This window comes from Neomonachus schauinslandi, chromosome 1, assembly GCF_002201575.2.
Source record: "Neomonachus schauinslandi chromosome 1, ASM220157v2, whole genome shotgun sequence".
In the NCBI taxonomy this organism is placed as follows: domain Eukaryota; kingdom Metazoa; phylum Chordata; class Mammalia; order Carnivora; family Phocidae; genus Neomonachus; species Neomonachus schauinslandi.
This window is the reverse complement of record NC_058403.1, coordinates 178,601,624-178,622,022: the sequence shown is the minus strand read 5'-3', so window position 1 is coordinate 178,622,022 and position 20,399 is coordinate 178,601,624. Positions and strand designations below refer to the sequence as shown.

At 41.0% G+C, this 20,399-nt stretch overlaps 1 protein-coding gene across 1 annotated transcript in view; it reads right to left on the bottom strand.

The window, feature by feature from the left end:
• Positions 1–20,399, bottom strand: part of FRMD4B (FERM domain containing 4B) — a 173,396-nt gene that overhangs the window by 17,592 nt on the left and 135,405 nt on the right. Inside the window, exons 10-17 of the mRNA XM_044921219.1 lie at positions 19,749–19,806; positions 17,795–17,881; positions 6,688–6,764; positions 5,325–5,463; positions 4,702–4,843; positions 3,599–3,732; positions 3,384–3,503; positions 1,840–2,068 (exon numbers count right to left, since the gene is read on the bottom strand). Coding sequence (XP_044777154.1) covers positions 1,840–2,068; positions 3,384–3,503; positions 3,599–3,732; positions 4,702–4,843; positions 5,325–5,463; positions 6,688–6,764; positions 17,795–17,881; positions 19,749–19,806 — 986 coding nt within the window. The remainder of the gene's footprint in view (positions 1–1,839; positions 2,069–3,383; positions 3,504–3,598; positions 3,733–4,701; positions 4,844–5,324; positions 5,464–6,687; positions 6,765–17,794; positions 17,882–19,748; positions 19,807–20,399) is intronic.

The following is a 20,399-nucleotide window of genomic DNA, read 5'->3' as shown; positions in this document are numbered from 1 at the left end:
TCCCATCTTGGTTTTGACACTTACTGGCTGTGAGACCTTGGGCAAATGACTTAATCCCTCTTACCATCACTTGGCTCAACTAAAATGGGAATAAGAATAGTATGTAGTATGCAGTGCTAAGGTGAATGGTAATTAAAATAATGGATGTAAAGCCTTAGCCCAGCTCCTTGTACAGGACAAACACTCAATAAATATTACCGGTAGGTTTGCTTTTATTACCTAGACACAGCATTCTGGTGGTTGGAAATACCCATAATGCTCCTAAGTATTACTGCTGCTCATCAGATGTTAAAAAATGTATTTAGCAACAAGAATCATCTCAGATGTGTTGATCCGCCTTGGCAAATCATTCCACACACAGGGTCAAGTCCTGGCAAGGTTACAGGCAAATACAGCACCTTCGTGTAGGCTTCAATGCCATTAGGAAGGGAATCTCTCCCATCTGATCTCAAATGTTAATCTCCATCAGAGCCGGGCAGACTATCTCTTAATTGGACACACAGTGGCGTTTGAAGGCAAGGTGCCAGCATAGTCAGCTGTCAGGCACACTTAAAAAAAAAAAATCTACCCAATATATGCTCAACCATTGGCACCATCTGCTGCCCAAATGTCACTCGTTGTAAAGGAGATCACTCAAATCTTGCACAGTTTGGGGATGAATGGGCCACAACAAATGGTTATGAAAGTTAAGTACACTGCTAATCACCCATCTCTGTAGGTCCAGAATGTAACCACCTCCAAAGCCAACTGGATTTCTCATTCAGAGTCAAAGCCATCCTAAATTCTCCAGCTGTAGCTGACGAACACTTGTGTGTTGATGTCTGTGTATTCACTTTCCAAAAGCCGTATCTCTGCTTTATAAACCATACCGCCCTAAACCCGAGAATGCGCTAAACCTAGTCACCACATTTCATCCAGTCTGACATATATAATTATTTTATGTTTCAGTAAAACAAGAAAAAGTATTGCCAATTGTAACTGTAGTACACCATCTAGTATAAAAATTATTCAAATTTCACAGATGTTTAAATGTGAAAAAAAAATAGTCTTGGAATCAAAGAAATATAATCATATTTCAACCAACAATCAAGGCTGAAAACCATGCCGATAAAGTAAGGCCAACTGGACTTGAAATCTACCTGAATGAGATTTTCAGTGTATTTTTTTTCCTGAATATGAAAATCCTAAGTATATAATGTCGAGAATTTTTGAAAATACAGAAAGTATTAAAAGAAAAATTAGTTACTTGAAATTCCACAACTACTAGTATTTTGAAATATTTCCCAACCAGTTGTTGTATGTAGATATTTATACGACGTCAGGATCATGTCGTGGTTACGGTTTAATACCCTTTGCATTTCATGTTCTATCACAAGCATTTGTCCACAGCTTTAAATAGCCTCCACAATGACAGGATGGTAAGAGATCTTTTCACAAATGTTAGATAGGTCCTTAAAAAAAATGTTATGTCCCCGCATGAAAAACCTTTGAGAAACGACTGGGTAGGCCTAGCACTCTTACCACTCTGTGCTATCAACTCTATTTCCTGCAGTGATGTCAGGCCAGTTAAAGGGGATTACAAACCAATATTGCTATGAATGCTCCTTCATCCTGAAAATGAAAGCAATGCAATAGTATAGTATTACAAAAGTGAGAATGTCACTGAACACCACATTTACGCACTTGCAAGACTGACATCCCAAACCATTTTTACCCTAAGAAACTTAACTTTTAAACCTGTTCTTTCTTTTATCTCTCACCAAATGAACTAACTTGGAAATGCTACGTACCATCACGAACATTGACTATGTGACTGGAAAAACCTTACTGATTACGAACCTGGTAAAATAACCGTTGCTTTCTGGCTGGGTTTCTTTCCACATCTGATTCGGTATTCATTTATCGCGTTTTCAATCTCCTGAAGCTTTTTCACCGCATCTGTGTAATCTTGCTTTCGTTTTTTCTTCACGGTTTTACAAAGGTCTGGCTCGTTGGCAAGTTTCTTTGCAGCTTCAACCAGCTTTTGCTGTATTAGGAAATTGCTCTCCAGTTCTTGCAAAGCAGGATCCTGCATTTATACAATGATACTGGTTCTTGTACATTCTCAGATCAGATGCTCTTTGAGAATAAAACCTTCCTAAGTTTACTGCATAGGTATCTTCAAACACTTTTCTAGAAGACAAGACCTCCCTCAACCATTTACTTACACTCCTCACTACTCCGACTTTTTTCCTTTTAAAGAAGGGAATGGCCTTTCATTCATGTAGTTGGTTGGGTGAAGATTATATTTTTCAAGGAGAGATTCTTAACCCAAGATTCACAGACACAGAAGGTTATATTCACATACATAGCTTTAGAAACAGATACATTTGGGTTTGATTTCTCTTTCTGGTGGTTCCTGCTTCCGTGACCCTGGAAACACTGCTTAATATTTTAATGTTGCAGGTTATTTTCATTCTGCATCTCCATTTCAAATAAGAGAACATCTACCTTGTAAAAATATGGCAAAGATTAAATGAGATTGTGTGTGTTCATTGCTTAGCTCAGGACTGGGTATACTCAATAAATTGCTGAGCTCAGGGGCGCCTGGGTGACTCAGTCGGTTGAAAGTCCAACTCTTGATTTCGGCTCAGGTCACGGTCTCAGGGTCATGGAATGGAGCCCTGTGTCGGGCTCCGTGCTCATCAGGGAATCTGTATGAGATTCTCTCCCTGTCCCTCTGCCCCTCCCCCTGCTCGTGCTCTCTCTAAAAGAAATAAATACATCTTTTTAAAAACTTGCAAAGCTCACTCTATTATGGATGGACACTGCTATCATTTTCTACAGCCAAATGGCTAAATTTGGGCAAGAAACAGGAGTAGGGGCCTACGATCTGATGACATGCAAATAAGAAAGTACACTTTATACTGGAACTTTATTATACCTGAATGCTGTACATATATTATGTCACTTACTACTCCTCGTATCCGTTAGCGGAAAGAACAAAGATTAGCCCCATTTTATGGATAAGGGAACCGAGATCTGAGAAATGACATATCAGAAAGGGCAAACGTATTCATCAAAGGCTTCTCTGTTTTACGTGGAAGCGTCTAATGCTGATGCTGGAGTTCTTCATTCTTATGGTCATGGTTCTCAGTTATAAACATTTGGGGTTTGTTTAACACTCTCTATGCTTGGGAGGAGTAAAGTAGTGAGAAATAACTCAACTGTAATTGGACTGTGCATGAAAGAAAGAATTCGATTTGGTCTACTATATCACTTTCAAGTGGCGAGATAGAAAGGTACAGCACGGACTCAAAAACCAAAGAAACAAGTCAGCCACATTCAGCTGAGGGCTTTTCTGTCCGGCTGTTAACAGAAATGCTCAGAGCTGGTGCTCATACCTGTTCACTTGGCAGCAGGTTGTCATCCAATTTGAACGCAGTGCCTACACGCCTTCTGACCTGAGGCGGTTTCTCACCTACGCTCAGCGGATATTCTTTTGGCATTTTGCCGGTGAGCTCCTGTAAAACAGGACAGAATCGAGAGGGGGATAATTGACATTGGCCAGATTGTCAAACACAATGTGACAAGTCCCCCAAAAGCAGAAGACACTCACAGCCTCCCGCAAACAGATCTTCTTAAGCTCCTCGACTTTTTTCAGGAGTTTTTCCTGCAAGAGCTTTTCCTTCTTCTTGAGCTCCAGGATTTTCTCTCTCTTTTGCTCCTCGCTAACTTCTGAGTCTTGAGAACCTGGAGGGATTGGAAGGGAGGGCAGGGAAGGTTTATACAAGGCATGTTTCCTTCCTTTTTTAAAGGACAAAGGATTTTTAAGCCCGACCTGCTATTAAATAATAATTTATTTCTTTTCTCCTTGTTTCCGAACATAATAAAAGGAAACTGGAGAACATTTTCTCATGCTTCTGGGCATCCAACACAGCCTGGTAATTATATATACCTTCTGTATTTTGGCTCAGTCATTCTAGAAGCAATGATAAAATGCTTAATGTTTCAGACACACTCAAGGAAGAATTTCAATTTTCTGAGCAAGAGAGAAGGTAAGATGTTCCTGGAGATAGTTGCTTAGAATGTCCTTGCAGAAAGCAAGCAAGCCAAGCAAAGGAGTGTTCTGTGCCTCAGATTAAGAGTTGACAATAGGATTTAGATGGGAAAATTCATCTGAGTTCAGTTATATATACTTGGTGATAAGAGATTCCAGAATTTGGAATGAATCTCTCTCATGGTACAGTTCAATCATTAACTTTAAAATGTCACCTCTGTCCACATATACAGGTACAGAGGAACGGCTTCAGGGCAGCAATCACACTGGGAGGTGGGGTTAGGGTGAGGTTTGAAGCTTGTAGTCACGTTTGACTATATATTAAGTAGAGCATTAGACAACTGTCTGAATCAAAAACTAAATATTGGGAGAAGAAGAAGCTGATAGAATAGATGGGGAGAAAATGTCCTTTCAAGTTACCCTGAGGAGTTCACTATCTTTGTAACCAGTGTTGTTTATGCAAGCTGACTATTTATAATTTAACTTTCCTTTTACTTTTTAATACATTGGTTTATGCTGCATGCTGCAGGTTTTGATAGGCTTACTTACTCCCCAAATAATGGGTCTAAAATGCGTTTAAAAGTGGTTTATGACCCCCCAAAGTAGTTTAAGACCAAAAAAAGTGAAAAATAAAAATCATCTGTACTTTCCCAAAATGTTACCTGAAGAGATTAAACTGCCATTGCTCGCCATGATGAACTGAGTTTTGGCCTCCAGTGTCACCATTTTGGAGACCCTCGGTGTTCCTGTCTCGGTCAAATCCATCGCAATATCGTCTAAACTCCTGGCTGAAGGAATTTTTGCCTAAGGGGTATACAACATGGAAACAGAATTCATTCAACTGAACTTATTTCAAATTAATAAAATGATTAAGTTACTATGGAATAAGTATGTCAACACAGAGGACAATTTAGAATTTTTACATGCCCAAGTGACACTTCAGAAGAAAAAAATACAAGACTTAAGCTTTACAACGAAAATGTTTAAATATGCATGAATCTCTCTCATGGTACAGTTCAATCATGAACTTTAAAATGTCACCTGTGTTCACGTATACATGTGCCAAAGAAAAGTTGGCACGTCTCACAACTTCTAAATCAGGCTATATACTGCTCCTCTTTTCAATGTAAGAAAAATTAAAACAGTTGGTCAGAAAGTTTAAAAAGCAAAAACTCAAAGAACAAAATCCCTTGTGCTTGCATCTTTTCTGAGGAAGCTTATCTTCTGAGCAGAAAGCAAATGAAGGAGGGAAGTCTGTTCCTATAGAAACGCTCTAGTGACTTACTTTGCTTTGCTTCCGGTCCAAGTAAAACTGATGCTGACTAATTGCCATTACCCAGATGGACTTGATGAGAGAAGGGTTTGCATACCACGTTTGCACGAAGAGGCCACTTTGCCCAAAGGTTCTTCTTGACACAGAAATCCTGAAAGATTAAGGAAAGCATTCGATATATTCACCTCTGGCCCAGCACACCACAAAATGTACCCAGTGAGGAATGTGACCATGAAGTATCTTCTTATTTGTTTTCCTGCTGCCACACTCGGATGTTGAGAGGAGCCAAGCTTCTGATTTTCTCCTTTTATGAAGAAACCCGTTGCACCTGGATAATCTTTTTTTTTTTTAAACTAGCATGTTCAAAAATGCATACGCGCATACTCCAAAGGGTAAGAACTACTCAAATAAGGGGCTGTACTAAAAACATTTACTTAAAAACCAGAGGATGTGTGACCATCACAAGAGGTCAGGAATCAAGGTGATAATATTTCAAAGATAATGCAACCGAGAGGGCAGGGTCAACACCTCCCTCAAGGTAAACAGCATTTCAGATCTAGGTAGACTTATGCAGCTCTGACATTATCAGAGGATGAACATGATAATATTGTCTGCAGATATGCAAGTCTGAAACTGGTCCAGTGTACTGCTTATGTACCAGATAAGAAGAGGAGAGAGGGTCAGAGGAGGAGAGGGTGCAAGGAGAAGGAAGGGGGGGCAGGCAGACGCTGTGGGGAAGGAGAGAGCAGGGTACCAATGTTCTTTGTAGGAATTTGGCTTATCTCTTGGTCCTCTTTTTGTCACAGCTGTTTCCCCAATCCCTCTGACCTCCAAGCATCCATAAACGTATCTGAAAGGCAAACACTGAGGACTGATAATGAATTCCTCTGAAGAGCTCGGAGAGCCTCCAATCCTGACTTCAATCTGTGGCAGTAACTTGGCAACTGTTGTTTTAGAAGTGGCCAGGAAAACCAAATTAAAAATATGAGCAAAGGATCTGAACAGGTATTTCTCTAGAGAAGATATACAAGTGGCCAAAGAGCACATGAAAAGATGCTTAGCCATCATTAGTCATGAGGGAAATGCCAATCCAAGCCAAAATGGGCTATCACTGTACGCCACTAGGGTGACTATTAAAAAAACAACAAAAACACAACTATAAATAACAAGTGTTAGGGAGGATGTGGAGAAAAGGGAACCACAGACGTTGTTGGTGGGAATGCAAAATGGTAGAGTTACCCAGCAATCCCCCTCCCAGCTCTACCCAGGAGAAATGAAAACATGTCAGCACAAAAATGTGCACATGAGTGTCCCTGGCAGCAGGGTTACTGGGATTGTCACCGCGACCATATAAAGAAAAGGCTGTCGTCCTCACCTCCGTGGATCGTGAACTTCAACGGCGAATTTTTTCTCACGGAAATATAGGTTCTCCAGCTGTTTCCATTGGAATAACTACAAAATCAAGAATGCAGAAAAGACGCACAGCTTTAATTAATGCTGATTTTTCCTAAATCTGGAACTCAGCTTCATCATCAAATAATCAAGAAGGTACACTAAGGCGAAGCACAGATATATGATGCAGTCTTGTTGCAAATCAACAACCTGAAACCATTTTATTCCTTTCTCTGACAGTAATCTTCACCTCAGGAGTAAATCTACCTTGAACGCTAAAACCAGGCCAGTGTGGGGAACATGCATACTCTTTTTCCTCTGACTCAACTAAATAAAAATAGTTAGGAAATCCTCACAGATTCCAGTAAGCACATGCCTTCTGATCAAAGATGTTGACTTCATATTCAAATGGAAAGTATTCAAAGGGATGTTTCAGCAGAACCACGGATGAAATTTCAAAAGAATGCAAAGTGAAAGTAAAACGGGACCCCAAGCAGGGGTAATTCTCTGTGATACCAGTTTCCCACCTACGAGAGTTCCCCTAAATGCGACATAAACCTAGTGCCAGGAACTGGAGCAGAGGTGGGGAGGGGAGTAATGTGGGGTTGCCCTCTTGGTTTCTGAGTTAGAGCCTCCAGTTTTTGTAAATAGAACCCACTTCTATATTCCCACTGCTGACCTTCTTTTTTTTTTTAAAGATTTTTTATTTATTTATTTGACAGAGAGAGACAGTGAGAGAGGGAACACAAGCAGGGGGAATGGGAGAGGGAGAAGCAGGCTCCCCGCAGAGCAGGGAGCCCGATGTGGGGCTCGAACCCAGGACCCTGGGATCATGACCCGAGCCGAAGGCAGACGCTTAACGACTGAGCCACCCAGGTGCCCCCCCCCCCACTGCTGACCTTCTAATGCTGCACTCGGTGTCATTTGCCAATTGGTTGGAAGAAAGAGAAGTGAGCTAGCAACGTGCATTTGAAAATCAAATAATTTGTAAAAAGCAGCCCACTCCCGAGGCCGAGTGCCCTGCTGTATTTTCTTTCCCAACCCCCTGGTACTAGCCTGAGCCTCAGCTTTTCCTCTCAACTTGGAATTTGTCCCACTATTGATGATTAGTAGACTTTGGCCGGAGTTTGAATCTTAGGGGAGCATTTGAATTGTCTAATTGCAAAGCACCATCAACACAACCATTTCCTGAAGTACAGGAGCCAAGATTTTCACGAACATGTGAACCTCACGTAAAGGAACAGCACGAACTACAAGTTCCTATGCACATGTAACCAGGAGACAAAAGCGTTCAACCTGGACCCCCAACCCCAAACACAGTGAGAGAAACCAGCACACGCTAAGAACACAGCCCTTCGTGGTCTGATCACACAGTCAGTGTAACTACAACAATCACCCAGGTGGCAAGAGTTATTAGTGAAAGCTTAAAGCTACATACCCATTTCCTAAAACGTCCGTAGACTGGATGCTTTCATTTCTTTTCATCCAGATTCCAAAAACAGGACAGAAATGTGAAGGAAAATCCCAAAGCTCGCTCCACCTCCCCTCTCCCAGACAGCAGCTCCGGTGAGTTCTGAGTTTCATAAGACACCGAGGTGTAACTCAATTTCACAAACAGAGCCTCCCACGGCTGACACGCTACCAACATCAGCAACTCTAGCGGGTGACACCTCCCCAGTTCTACTCCTTCCTCCAATCAGGGAGAAAGAGGGCGAAGTTCTCCCTGGCAGATCTTCCCAGAAGGGAGACACATTCTTTTAAATGGGCCGGAGCGGGGATCCTGATGATACTTCCCGGGAAATAAGCTGCTTCGAATCCAGGCACAAATTTCACTGGAGACTGTCTCAGGGAGACATTGCTACCCCAGGTTTACTCACCCTGGGCATGAACAGGTTCTACAGGAAGAACCACAATGCAGCTCAGCTGTGTTTTTCTTTGCGTCCATTCCCACACACATAAAAACCAGGGCCGGACTTGAAACATGATCTCTGAAAGCCACCACCTCCCCCTCTTATCACTTACAAATGGGAAATACTAGAGCTTTTGCCTCCATTCAGCAAGTCCCTACATCGAGAGCAAACATCCTCCCTGCAGGCAAAAGCCCTACTTAAACAGTGAAGGGCTCCAGGTTATTTAAGGAATTTGAAATAATGAGATGGCAACTGGGTTTGCAAAAGAAGTTAATGGTACGAGACTGAGAGTCTTCAAGTCTAGAAGGCAAAGCTGTTTCCCCACCTGAAATCTTAAAAGTTTATGGAAAATGGATTTCATAGATGTGCCTGTAATAGCCTAAGTGAACTGGAATGACACAGACTTAATTCCCGGTGGCCGTCGCCGCTAGGGTGAGGATGGTGGAGTGTACCAAGGGTTTGCATTCTGGTTCCATCACTTGTTTTTTTATGTGTGTGTGTGGGGGGGTAACTTGCTTAACTTCTCTGAGTCTCAGTTTTCTCATCTGTAGAATGGGAGCAACGCCTGCTTCAGAGGGTTGTTGGAAGGCTTCCGTGAGGTTACATTTATGAAGCACTTATTCCCAGCGTCTGGTTTAGAATAAACATTCAGTAAGTGATAAAGCTAGTTGTAACTGTTATGAAGGACACTCCGTCCAATCCCCTGTTATCATGTCTTTGTGAGGATGGGGGACTGCCATTAAATAGCAGAAACAGAAGTAGAAAGAGCTGTCTGGATCCCACATCTGTCTTTCCACTGACGAGAACCAGTCAAGTTCTTCTGTTGACACATCGGGTTTCCAATTCTGTGAGTTTCAGCCTCTGTAAAAACTGCTGTATCTCTGTTGATTTCATCGGTGGTTTCCTGATACACCCTCTGGGTAGGAAATCTGTTCACTGTTCCTGTATCGCGGAGGTCAGAGAGGAGGAGGGAGGGGTGGGTCAAGGGCACGCCCACAGACAGACGCATGGCAGCAAGCTCCCTCCTGTCTGGGGTACCCAGAAAAGGAACGTGCCAACAATGCTGAGGAGTGTGCACCTGCCACAGGCCGGGCGGGGGGGGGACCTCCCAGGCTAATAAAAGACTGAGGGAAAGCCTCGGACAGAAAGGATCAAACTGTCTTTTTGAATCTTAACAAATCAAAATTAGAGGTCACCCAAAGGTGTAACACCAGACCAGGATGGAAAAGGCATCATCAGAGGCTTTTTTTTTAATAGCACTTATAATATAGGTTAATCATTTAACTGCAAGTTCACATGGAAATGACTAAATTTGGGATAGTCACAGCTGTACTGTATGACTGTACATCAGTGACTCACATCGGGTGATCCCTTGCTGTAACTTGAAGCAAAACCAAATCACTGTACTATTGATTTATGCTTTTTTCATTAAAAAAAAAGTTATACTAGATGAATGTACTGTTAGTACTCATGATCAAGTGAGTGGATGAGTTTTGCCTTTTGGAGTCCCACAAAGACAGAATTTTGCAGGATCATGGGCTTTTAGAAAGCCAAATTGACCACCTTCTATCCAGCCATCCTTCTATCCATCAAATGCTTATGTGCCTGAGAGTGAGTCTGCCCAACAGCCCTACAGGGAGTTACTACTTAGAGCCTCATTTTGTAAGACAGACCACTGAGGCTCAGAGAGGTTTACATAAATTGTCCAAGGTCACAAAGCTAAATGGGGGCAGATCTGGTATTCACACCCAGGCACAACTAGGCTCCCCAAACCCCACTGCCTAACCAAAGTACCCCATCCTGCCTCACTCATCTGGGAAGAGGACTCAATGGAGATTTGTTTTTTTGTGTTTTTTTTTTTTGACAAAAACTTGGAGTAATTCTCAGATCGACCTCACAAGGAAAAAAAACCCCAGCAGTTATAACAGCCATTTGCAGAAAAGGACTCTGGGACCCTTAAATTTTACTTGCATTAGTGGTTCTCAACCAGCAATGATTTACATCACTCCCTACTCTCATCCACAACCCTTGGGCCATTTGGGGAATATCTGGAGACATTTCTGGTTGTCACACTGCAGGAGGGACAGGTGCTATGGGCAGCTGGTGGGTAGAAGCTGGGGATGCTGCTGAATATCAGGCTATGCTCAGGACAAAATCATCTGGCCCCAAATGTCAACAGTGCAGAGACTGAGAAAGCCTGATTCAGAGGATAATTTTTGGTGATATACCTATGCTTTGGTAGATGGAGTGTGTTGATGTAGAAGATGAAATGTTTGCTCCAAAATAATGAATGCTGGGGTCCTATTTTTCTCAGTTAGGTAATCCCCTTAGGAACAAATGGTTGTTCAGATTTTCTAAATGCAAATGTTACCCACCAGAGGGACTGAACACCACCCATCAGACTAGAAGAGGCAATGCTAACAGTCAGGTGTGCCGAACAAAAATGTTATAACATACCAAAATGGGACGTACTCCGGTAGCAAAAATTACCTTTTGAGATGTGATATCATAACCCTCCATACATGAAACATCACGTCTTAAATGCAAGGAGTACAACACTCAGAGTATTTTAGAAAAAGTTTAGATGAAGTTCTGGTCATCAGGAAATGCATAATATAAAACTCTGACCATCCAAGGGGATGTGATTCCCCCAGATTTCCTCTGTGGCTGAATCTCTAACCTCCCAGGGCCGACCTAATGACTTCCTATTAATACTTGCAGTAGAGGGCTCCCCCCACATGGATGGTACAACCAGGGCCGACCTGCTGCTGAGGGGCACCTGCATGGCTCATTTGGGGGTTTACAACTGACATCCCTTCTCACAGCTTGGTGTCTAGCCCAGTTATTAAATATTTCAGTAAAATCCCTAACTTTAAATATAATTCTGTCTTTCCAGATGGGCTGTCAGGTCCTTAATGACAGGGACTTGGCTTTTTCCTTAAATGGAATAAAGAATATAAAGTACTAGCTCAGGGTCCTTGTACATGGGCTCAATACATTGTTTTTGTTGTTGTTGTTAAATGTAGAACTGGGGAAAACTGTACTCTCTTGTTAGAAATTTGTTCCCTAAGGATGAATGAATGAAAACCAAACCAATCTTTGGTCATAAGTACAAAGCGAAGAAGCCTTTACTGTTTATGCCCCTTCCTAGAACATTTTTGTCACAATGCTTTCTCTACGCATTGTAGATAAATGTCTAATGTGGCATTTGGACAAGTCAATCCTATTAAAGTACTATCTTTCGGGGCACCTGGGTGGCTCAGATGGTTAAGCGTCTGCCTTCGGCTCAGGTCATGATCCCAGGGTCCTGGGATCGAGCCCCGCATCGGGCTCCCTGCTCAGCGGGGGGCCTGCTTCTCCCCTTCCCTCTGCTTCTCCCCCTGCTCATATTCTCTCTCTCTATATATATCTCTGTATCTCGAATGAATAAATAAAAAAAAAAAACCTTAAAAAAAATAAAGTACTATCTTTCATTTCTCTGTATGTGCCAACAATTCAGCCATTCGGTAAATGCCTGGAAATACAAACTAACAGATTAAACAATGAAATTGAATGGTTTTGCCTGTCCAGCAGCCACTTCCTCTTCTTCAAACACCATCTTCTGTTTCTACAGAGAAAACTCTCAGCCTTTAAGCTCTAGCTATGGCGGTATCCTCCCAGTTTTATGACGTGGCTACCCCCTTCCCATCTGCATACGTGTCAACCCATTCTTCATAGCCTGTCCCCTTCCCACCCTTCAGGACCCAGTTTAAATGTCACCTTTCTCAACGGCCTTCCCTGAAGCCACTGAGGGTTCCACACCCATCCCATTATTGTCCCTCCATTTTGTTTCCACGAGAAACTATCCAAAATTTATCATCCTGTTTTATTTCTTTGCTCACTCATTAGTTTCTCACTGACCATCCCCCTAAAAGACTTCAGAGAAAACAAACACAGTGTGACAGAAACTACTTATCACCCACAGGATCTTTTTTCCCTCCTTCCTTTTAGTAACAAAACACCCTGAGTTATGGCTTTGCCCATGGCCACCCACCCAAAGACTACCCTTCCCAGCCTCCCTTACAATTAGGCTTTATGACTAATCAGGCTGCTTGCCTTGAATTCTTTCCATCTGCTTGCCAGTTGTGAAATGGAAATGGAGACTCACCAATGCCCAACCGATTCTCTGAGAGTTCCTTGTCTTAGAAGAACTGCTTAAAATCCTGTGATGAGCTTACAGGAGGGGAAGAAAAATATCTACAGTCTTCTATAAATCAGAATATGGTAGGAAGGAAAAAAAAATCTACTCGGTAAAATTAGTCACTAACCCATTGGGTCCTCACAACGATCTTTGAGGTAGATAGAGTAGACAGAATTATTGGAATTTGAAAGTTGAGGAAATAAAGACCCAGAAAGGTTGAGTGACAGCTCCAGGTCAGCCAACCAGTAAGCAGGAGTGCAGGACTGGTTTCTTATTTCAAACCCATGTAGGATTTGAGCTCTCCTCCCAGTGACTCTGCAGAAGGCTTTAATGATTAGATTGATTATTGGTGTGGCTGGAGCTTAATTAGACACTTTACAAACAGGATGGACTGGTCCCCAGTTGACATTCTCTAATTCCATTCTTTTCTTCCACACCATACATTATTATGTACTGACGTAGAAGGTGTGACTGGACAGCACATGTTCCTTCTTCTGCAGCTAAGCTCATCCAGAACTTAAGCAGTGTTAGAAGGAGCAGCCCCATCGAGCTCCCTGGTGAGGCGGCAGCAGGTGGTGGAAAAACCAGGAGTGGCGAGAAATGTCAAGATGGCTGTGCTTATTAGAAAAGTAAGCAAGTCCCCGAGTTTAAATGAAATGAACCCTGTACTTTCATGACAAGGAAACAGGAAGACTCCTGTGCTTGTGACTTAATTCATCTGGCTCTAGGCATTTGGGAATTCCAATAGTTTAAAAAAAAATCAGTTAACAGAAGGCTAAGTACTCTTTCCCCACCCTGAAATGCCCCGGGGTGATGATGCACATCACAAGACTTGGTTAGCAGTTATAATGCACAAAGATACTAATCTTGAAAGGCATTTTATCCCACCAAGGTCTGCTGGTGACACCCTGGCTGGCATGACTTTTTTATTTCTCCCATCTCTGACAGGGTCTGGTTTTCCCAGGTCAAATAACTTGCTGGAGGACTACGAATCAGTCATGACATCTATCAATACTTCACTTAGCCACTGGCCCACTCTACCTCTTTGTGAAGAAATGACATTTTTCCTTGAAATACTGAACGAGCAATAAAAACCTAGGGAACACAAGCTTGCATTTTTGTTTTAAATGTAAAACTTCACTGTTTTTAAGTTCAAATGTCCTACGATTTGAAATTAAGTTCAGTTCTGGTATGTTTTCACATTCCATAAGAGTTTGCAATGACATATTTCATGCATAAAGGGAGAATTAAAAAGAAAAAAAACTGCTTGTGATCTGAATTTTTAAGACCCTGAATTTTTGTGGTTTGTTACTCAGAATTTTAAAATTCTCTTAATTTGCATCATGCCTCAGGGCATTACAGTTAATAAATTGGCACAGAGTGCTTAAGAGTCTCTGAAAACAGAAAATCTGAGTGTGGACTCTTAGAACGCTAGGGCTACGAGTCTGTAGCAATGTTGGGTCCTTCTCTAACCAAGCCTATTTCTCATACCTTTTTAAATTGTCTTTCTCTGTCACTACCAACGAACAACAACCAGTTGCGTAGTGATGACTGTGTATGCTGAATATAATCTCATGTAATGCTTACAAACACCCTATGTTGTCAGTTGTATTACCATGGTGCAGATGAAGACACTGAGTTTAAAGAGAGATTAAAAAAACATGCCCAAGGTCACAGAGCAAACAGACACCACACACCAAAGACAGGCCATGGGTTGCTTCCCAAATTCTTGCTCTGCATCATTATGCTACACAGACGGAAAACTTTCCCCCATGACTGGCAAAAGCCTTAGAGCCAAAATACATGAAGAATACTTGCTGGGTGTTCTAGCAGGTACGAGAAACATTGTCCCCAACATTCCTAGGCTACAACTAATAGACATTATATGGAAAGGGCAGAAAGCTTCAGCTTGTGGGCCTCAGACAAACATTTTTTTTCAAAATAGGCTTTGGCATTAGTCAGTCTCTCTTATTATTGGCAAATCTTTCCCCTTCTGGCCTGTTTTCAAGCTACGTAATTTTATAACTCAGCAGGCATGTGTAACAAGCAGCTCAAGAGGCTGAGCATCTCCAAGGCCTCCCATTCCAGCCTTTGTTTCAGGGTTTGCCAATCTTGACCTTCATTCCTGCTCGGCCACTGGTAACTTGCTGTGTGCCCAGGTCATGCAAACAGCTGAAGCATGATCCTCCTTTTTACAAGTCAGTGCTCACGGCCTTTTAAATTATGGCCCTTTCATTTGGACCAACTGGGCCAGGGCAGTGACTTGTAGAACATCCTCCCTCCAATTAAACCCATAGGTTGTTTGGCCATGGAAAAATAAACAGATGGAAGCAAAATCCATTGTCGGGTTTTAACAGAAGAAGGAGGATGCAAACAGTGGTACAGTGGACGGCTGCAAAAATAACCAACATAGAGAAGACGAGGCAGTGGTAAACAAGATGGCCCCGTTAGGTCCTTTTTGAATTGAATGGCACATCTTGAAAATGAAAGCGAAAACTCTGCCAATCGAAAAAAGGAAGTGTCTTCTGATCCTTGTCTCAACTCTGGGTTGAACAAGCAAGGCTGATTGTGATCAGTGTCAAACAATATTGACCAATTCCTATGAAACTGTGAATGTAAAGAAGGGGCTGTGAGTCATAAGCAACTGAGAGGAAATTCGCTGCAATATTTACTGTGCAGATTCTGATTCACCATTATTTTGGGAGAAAGTCTGGTTGTTTTTAGTAGATACATTTATATTCTGCAGGATTCTCAATTTCATGAAGCCACATTCGCTAAGAGATGACTTGTGAGTTGATTTAAGTTATATATGACATGCAAGATTCAGCGAAACCAGTGAGACTCCTGAATGTTATTTCTTTTTATTTATTTATTTATTTATTTATTTATTTATTTGAGAGAGAGAATGAGATAGAGAGCATGAGAGGCGGGAGGGTCAGAGAGAGAGAGGCAGACTCCCTGCTGAGCAGGGAGCCTGACGTGGGACTCGATCCCGGGACTCTCCAGGATCATGACCTGAGCCGAAGGCAGTCGCTTAACCAACTGAGCCACCCAGGCGCCCCGTGAATGTTATTTCTTAAAGTAAAATTCAGCAGAGAAATAAATTACCAAAAAATGTTAATACAGGTTGAGGTCTACCTCAAGAAAACACGATAAGCAATGATTTGGTATTATAAAATAGATAAACTAGGGATTAGTTATATGCCTTGACTGGGATTCATTATGCTCCTTCTCCCCACCATGGACCCCCACAGTTAACAACCATAATGTCCATCAAAAGCGAATCAGTATTTGTATGTATTTCCACATATTGGATACTGGGCAGCTTTAGACCGAGTGAAGAGAGATGTGTTTATAAAGTAACCTGGAGAAATAGCACATGGGATGAAATCGTGTGCATAGGAAGACTTCTCTCTCTGGAAAGCTCAGGATATACACTGACAAAGTCTCAATGAACTGTGGTTATCATGGGGAAGGGGTGAACAACATTATTCATACTCTTCCTGGAAATTAAGTAAGTATACCTTACTTCAATTGACCTTAGTCACAGGGCTTATAGAGACACCATTCTGTTATAGGATTACAAACACGCTGTCTTCCTGTCCCTCACACAGATGGATATAGGTTATGAAATGATATTTTATTTTTATCAGTATTTTCCAATAAGAAGCCTCAATGCCCAGCTAGTCTGCTCCGGGAGGGCAGGACTGGCATTTGAAGGGGGTGAGCCCTGGGCCACCCCTTTGTGTTGTCTGTGTCAGCCTCACAGTCATAAAATGGGGAGAAAAGAGGAGCTTAATTATTTTAACTCAACGAAAGATTGTGAGCATTGATAAAAGCTGAAAAACCACAAAGAAGATGAAGAACACTGTGGTATGATGACAAAGGCCGGGTTATGATGAATATGGCTGTTTTTCTAACAGACATTAAAGCACGAGACAGATGGAAATGATAGGAGTTACTCAAGGCTCCTTGATAGGAGTGTCGGGGTGTGATAGCACATGGTCTGCTATTATAGGTCACTGTTTCACTGCCGTGTCGCCCAGTGATGGCAGCAGAGCACAGGGAGGGCGGCGAAACCAACCAGGGGCGGCATGAGTAAGCCTTCGTGTCATTATAATACACGGTTAGGCCAGGGCAGGTGGGTGGCTGTCTACGCGGACTCATCCATTCTCATATGGGCAGAAACGGATTATACGCCTGTGCTTGGATCAAGAGAAGAAGCGTCATGGTCACAGTTCAAATGGAAAATAACGTCATTTATTAGGTCTGGAACACCCAAACCTGAGAGAGTGTGACCTTTAATAAACAGCACAGGACTTATTTTTCTTTTGAAAAAAGCAGACATGTTTCGTGTGGAAAACTGTGAACCAAAGATAAGTGAAAATAGCAGCAGTAGTCAAAAGATCAGTTTTTTGGATTACTGGATTGGACTGGATTACTGAGAGGGAGCCAGCACCAAATACTCAGGCTTATGTCTTCACAATTCATCCACCTGTGTATCCATCCAATGTCAGTAAGCATACGTATGTATATGTATGTATGTATATATATGTGTGTGTGTGTGTGTATATAATTTATATAAAAAATATATTAACATTATATATAATTATGTATATAAATAAATATTTTGTGCCTATATAACAGATAGATATATACAAAACTTGGAAAACAAATGTCATCCTTCTCTTCATATGACCTTAAAATAGAAATCTAATTGTATGCATTTATAAATGAAGTTGGGATCAACATCCTTACAGTTAAGTCTTTGTGCATAACTGGATTCCCTTAGAATAAATGATCAGATGTGGAATTGCTGGATGAAAGGTACATAAATTAGTTATAAAAAGCATTTTTCACTTAACCTGAGCCTTCTCTGAACCCATAGCTTCACTAACGAAAGTTACTTGTCCGAGACTATTTTGGTGCCCATTAAAGCAATGTTGCCAAATCCAGAATAGCTTAAGTTCTCCTATGTGTCTAAAGTGATTCACACTTACTTTCCGAGGTTTCACTTTATCTTGCAAATCATACTGGCCGATTCCTTTATAGCTGATTCCAAGCCACCAAGGAAGTCCTTGTTTATCCTGGAAGATGGAAAAGCATGAGAACCAAGCCCTAATTGTTCAGTCTTCTAGAGGTGAAGATTTACCAATTTCATCTTTTTTTTTTTTAATTTTTTTTTTAAAGATTTTATTTATTTATTTGAGAGCGAGAATGAGAGAGAGAGAGAGAGAGCATGAGAGGGGGAGGGTCAGAGGGAGAAGCAGACTCCCCGCCGAGCAGGGAGCCCGATGCGGGACTCGATCCCGGGACTCCAGGATCATGACCTGAGCCGAAGGCAGTCACTTAACCAACTGAGCCACCCAGGTGCCCCCAATTTCATCTTTTAACAAATATCAGCAAGTCACAATAAAGCTGTCTTGGTAAACAAAACATTACTTAAAAACCTAACTTGCTATTAAAATGCCTTCTAAAAAGATCTGTAAGTTAGATCAATACTATTAATGCCATCAAAAAGAATGAACCATTACTGTCTTGACTGTTGGAGAAAAGAAAGAAAATGTAAAATTAATCCCGAGTGGAAAGCCAGTTATCCATTTAAAAAAAAAGAAAGAAAGAAAAGAAAAGAAACTAAAAAGAAAAAGAAAAAAAGCTCTTTGTTCTCTTAATCAGTAACCAGCTATAATGGTCAGGGAAGTTTCCAAAGAATTACAAAGATGAGAAAGGTGGCTCCAAACCTGATGTTTTTATAAGCCACTTAACAATGAATGTGGGAATACTGAAAAAGCTCTTTTGGAGAACTGTATGATTCAATGGCAGGATGTTTGAATCATCACTTTGAGGTACATATGGGGAGGAGAGGAATTTTTTTTTCATAAATTTATCTTTTAGGTCTTGCCAAAGTGAAGGATGTATTGACATAGGGAAAGAAAAATTTAGACTTAAACATATACCCATATGCAAAAAAATTAAGAATCAGGAGAAACTGAAGTTGAATTGCTACATATTTTTAGTACCAGGTATCCTCATTATGCAAGTATTTATTATTTAATCCCCCATTTTGAATTGCAAATACTGTTGTAACTTGAAAAGTCACTCAAGATTGATCTATGATAAAATTCCTTTCAAACAAGACCCCCTTCTTAATGGTCCTTTATCCCTTACATCTCAAAATAGTTCTTTTTTTTTTATTATGTTATGTTAATCCCCATACATTACATCATTAGTTTTTGATGTAGTGTTCCATGATTCACTGTTTGCGTATAACACCCAGTGCTCCATGCAGAACGTGCCCTCTTTAATACCCATCACCAGGCTAACACATCTTCCCACCCCCCTCCACTCTAGAACCCTCGGTTTGTTTTTCAGAGTCCATCGTCTCTCATGGTTCATCTCTCCCTCTGATTTCCCCCCCTTCATTCTTAATCAATCTCTCCCTGCTTGAAAACACCTGAAAATACTACACAAATATGAAACATACCAATTGAAAATTGCTATCGCAAATCCTGCAAAATTTTGAGAACTTTATGAATCTGCTGAAATGACAATGGCAAGTTTATGATTCTCATATAAAGGCTCTATCAAGTGAGTATCCGGCACTATTAGGCAGGTGAACAACTGGAGAAGAGAAATAGCAGCAAAAATAGGTAAAAGGAATGGATGTGCTAAAAGAGAATAATTTGAGTATGTTAGGATTAATAGAGGTTTTGGGAAAACATTTCAATGGAGCAAGTATTTTACAAAATAATGAGCGTTATAATTTGCTACAAATGACAAGATATAATCAGGCTTTTTTTAAAGAAAATCAATCATATTTTAAATGTTGAAATTTATAGAGATAATTTGCATACATATGCATATTAATTTATGTGATTTTAGACGCTGGTACTGTTCACTAACTCACAAACTAACATGGGCATTATGAAAGCTTTGTTATGCAAAAGTATTTACCTTTACTGCATAATAATGGACTCCGTACGTGGGTAGAGCTTCTACTATTTTCATATACCTATGAAAAATGAATATATATTATAATCTCGTAATAAATTAGAGGATCATTTTGGGAAAAGTGATGTACAGAAATATTTGTGGGGCGCCTGGGTGGCTCAGTCACTTAAGTGTCCGATTCTTGATTTCGGCTCAGGTCATGATCTCAGGATTCTGAGATCCAGCCTGCGTAGGGCTCTGCACTCAGCGGAGAGTCTGCTTGAGGTTCTCTCTCCATCTCTCTTTGCCCCTCCCCCTGCTCGCTCACTCTCTCTCAAATAAATAAATAAATCTTAAAAAAAAGAAAAGAAACACAATTTGTGTCTACTTTCCTCATTACAACCATGGATAATGCCTCTGACTAAAGCAGAAATAGAATAAGCCATTCTAGGGAGTAATATATTTTACCTTACCCAAATGTTAGGAAGTTGCTAACAAAACTTCAATTTCCAAAAGCTATAAGAAATGTTATTTTCTGCATATTAAGATTTCTATGTCTTAGAAACATATTAGACCGTATCATAAACCCAAATTGCAAGTATTTTTAAAACTAAGCACTAAACTAAGCACTTAATGCAAAGCAATGAGAACAACTTTTGGGTCATGCTCATAACA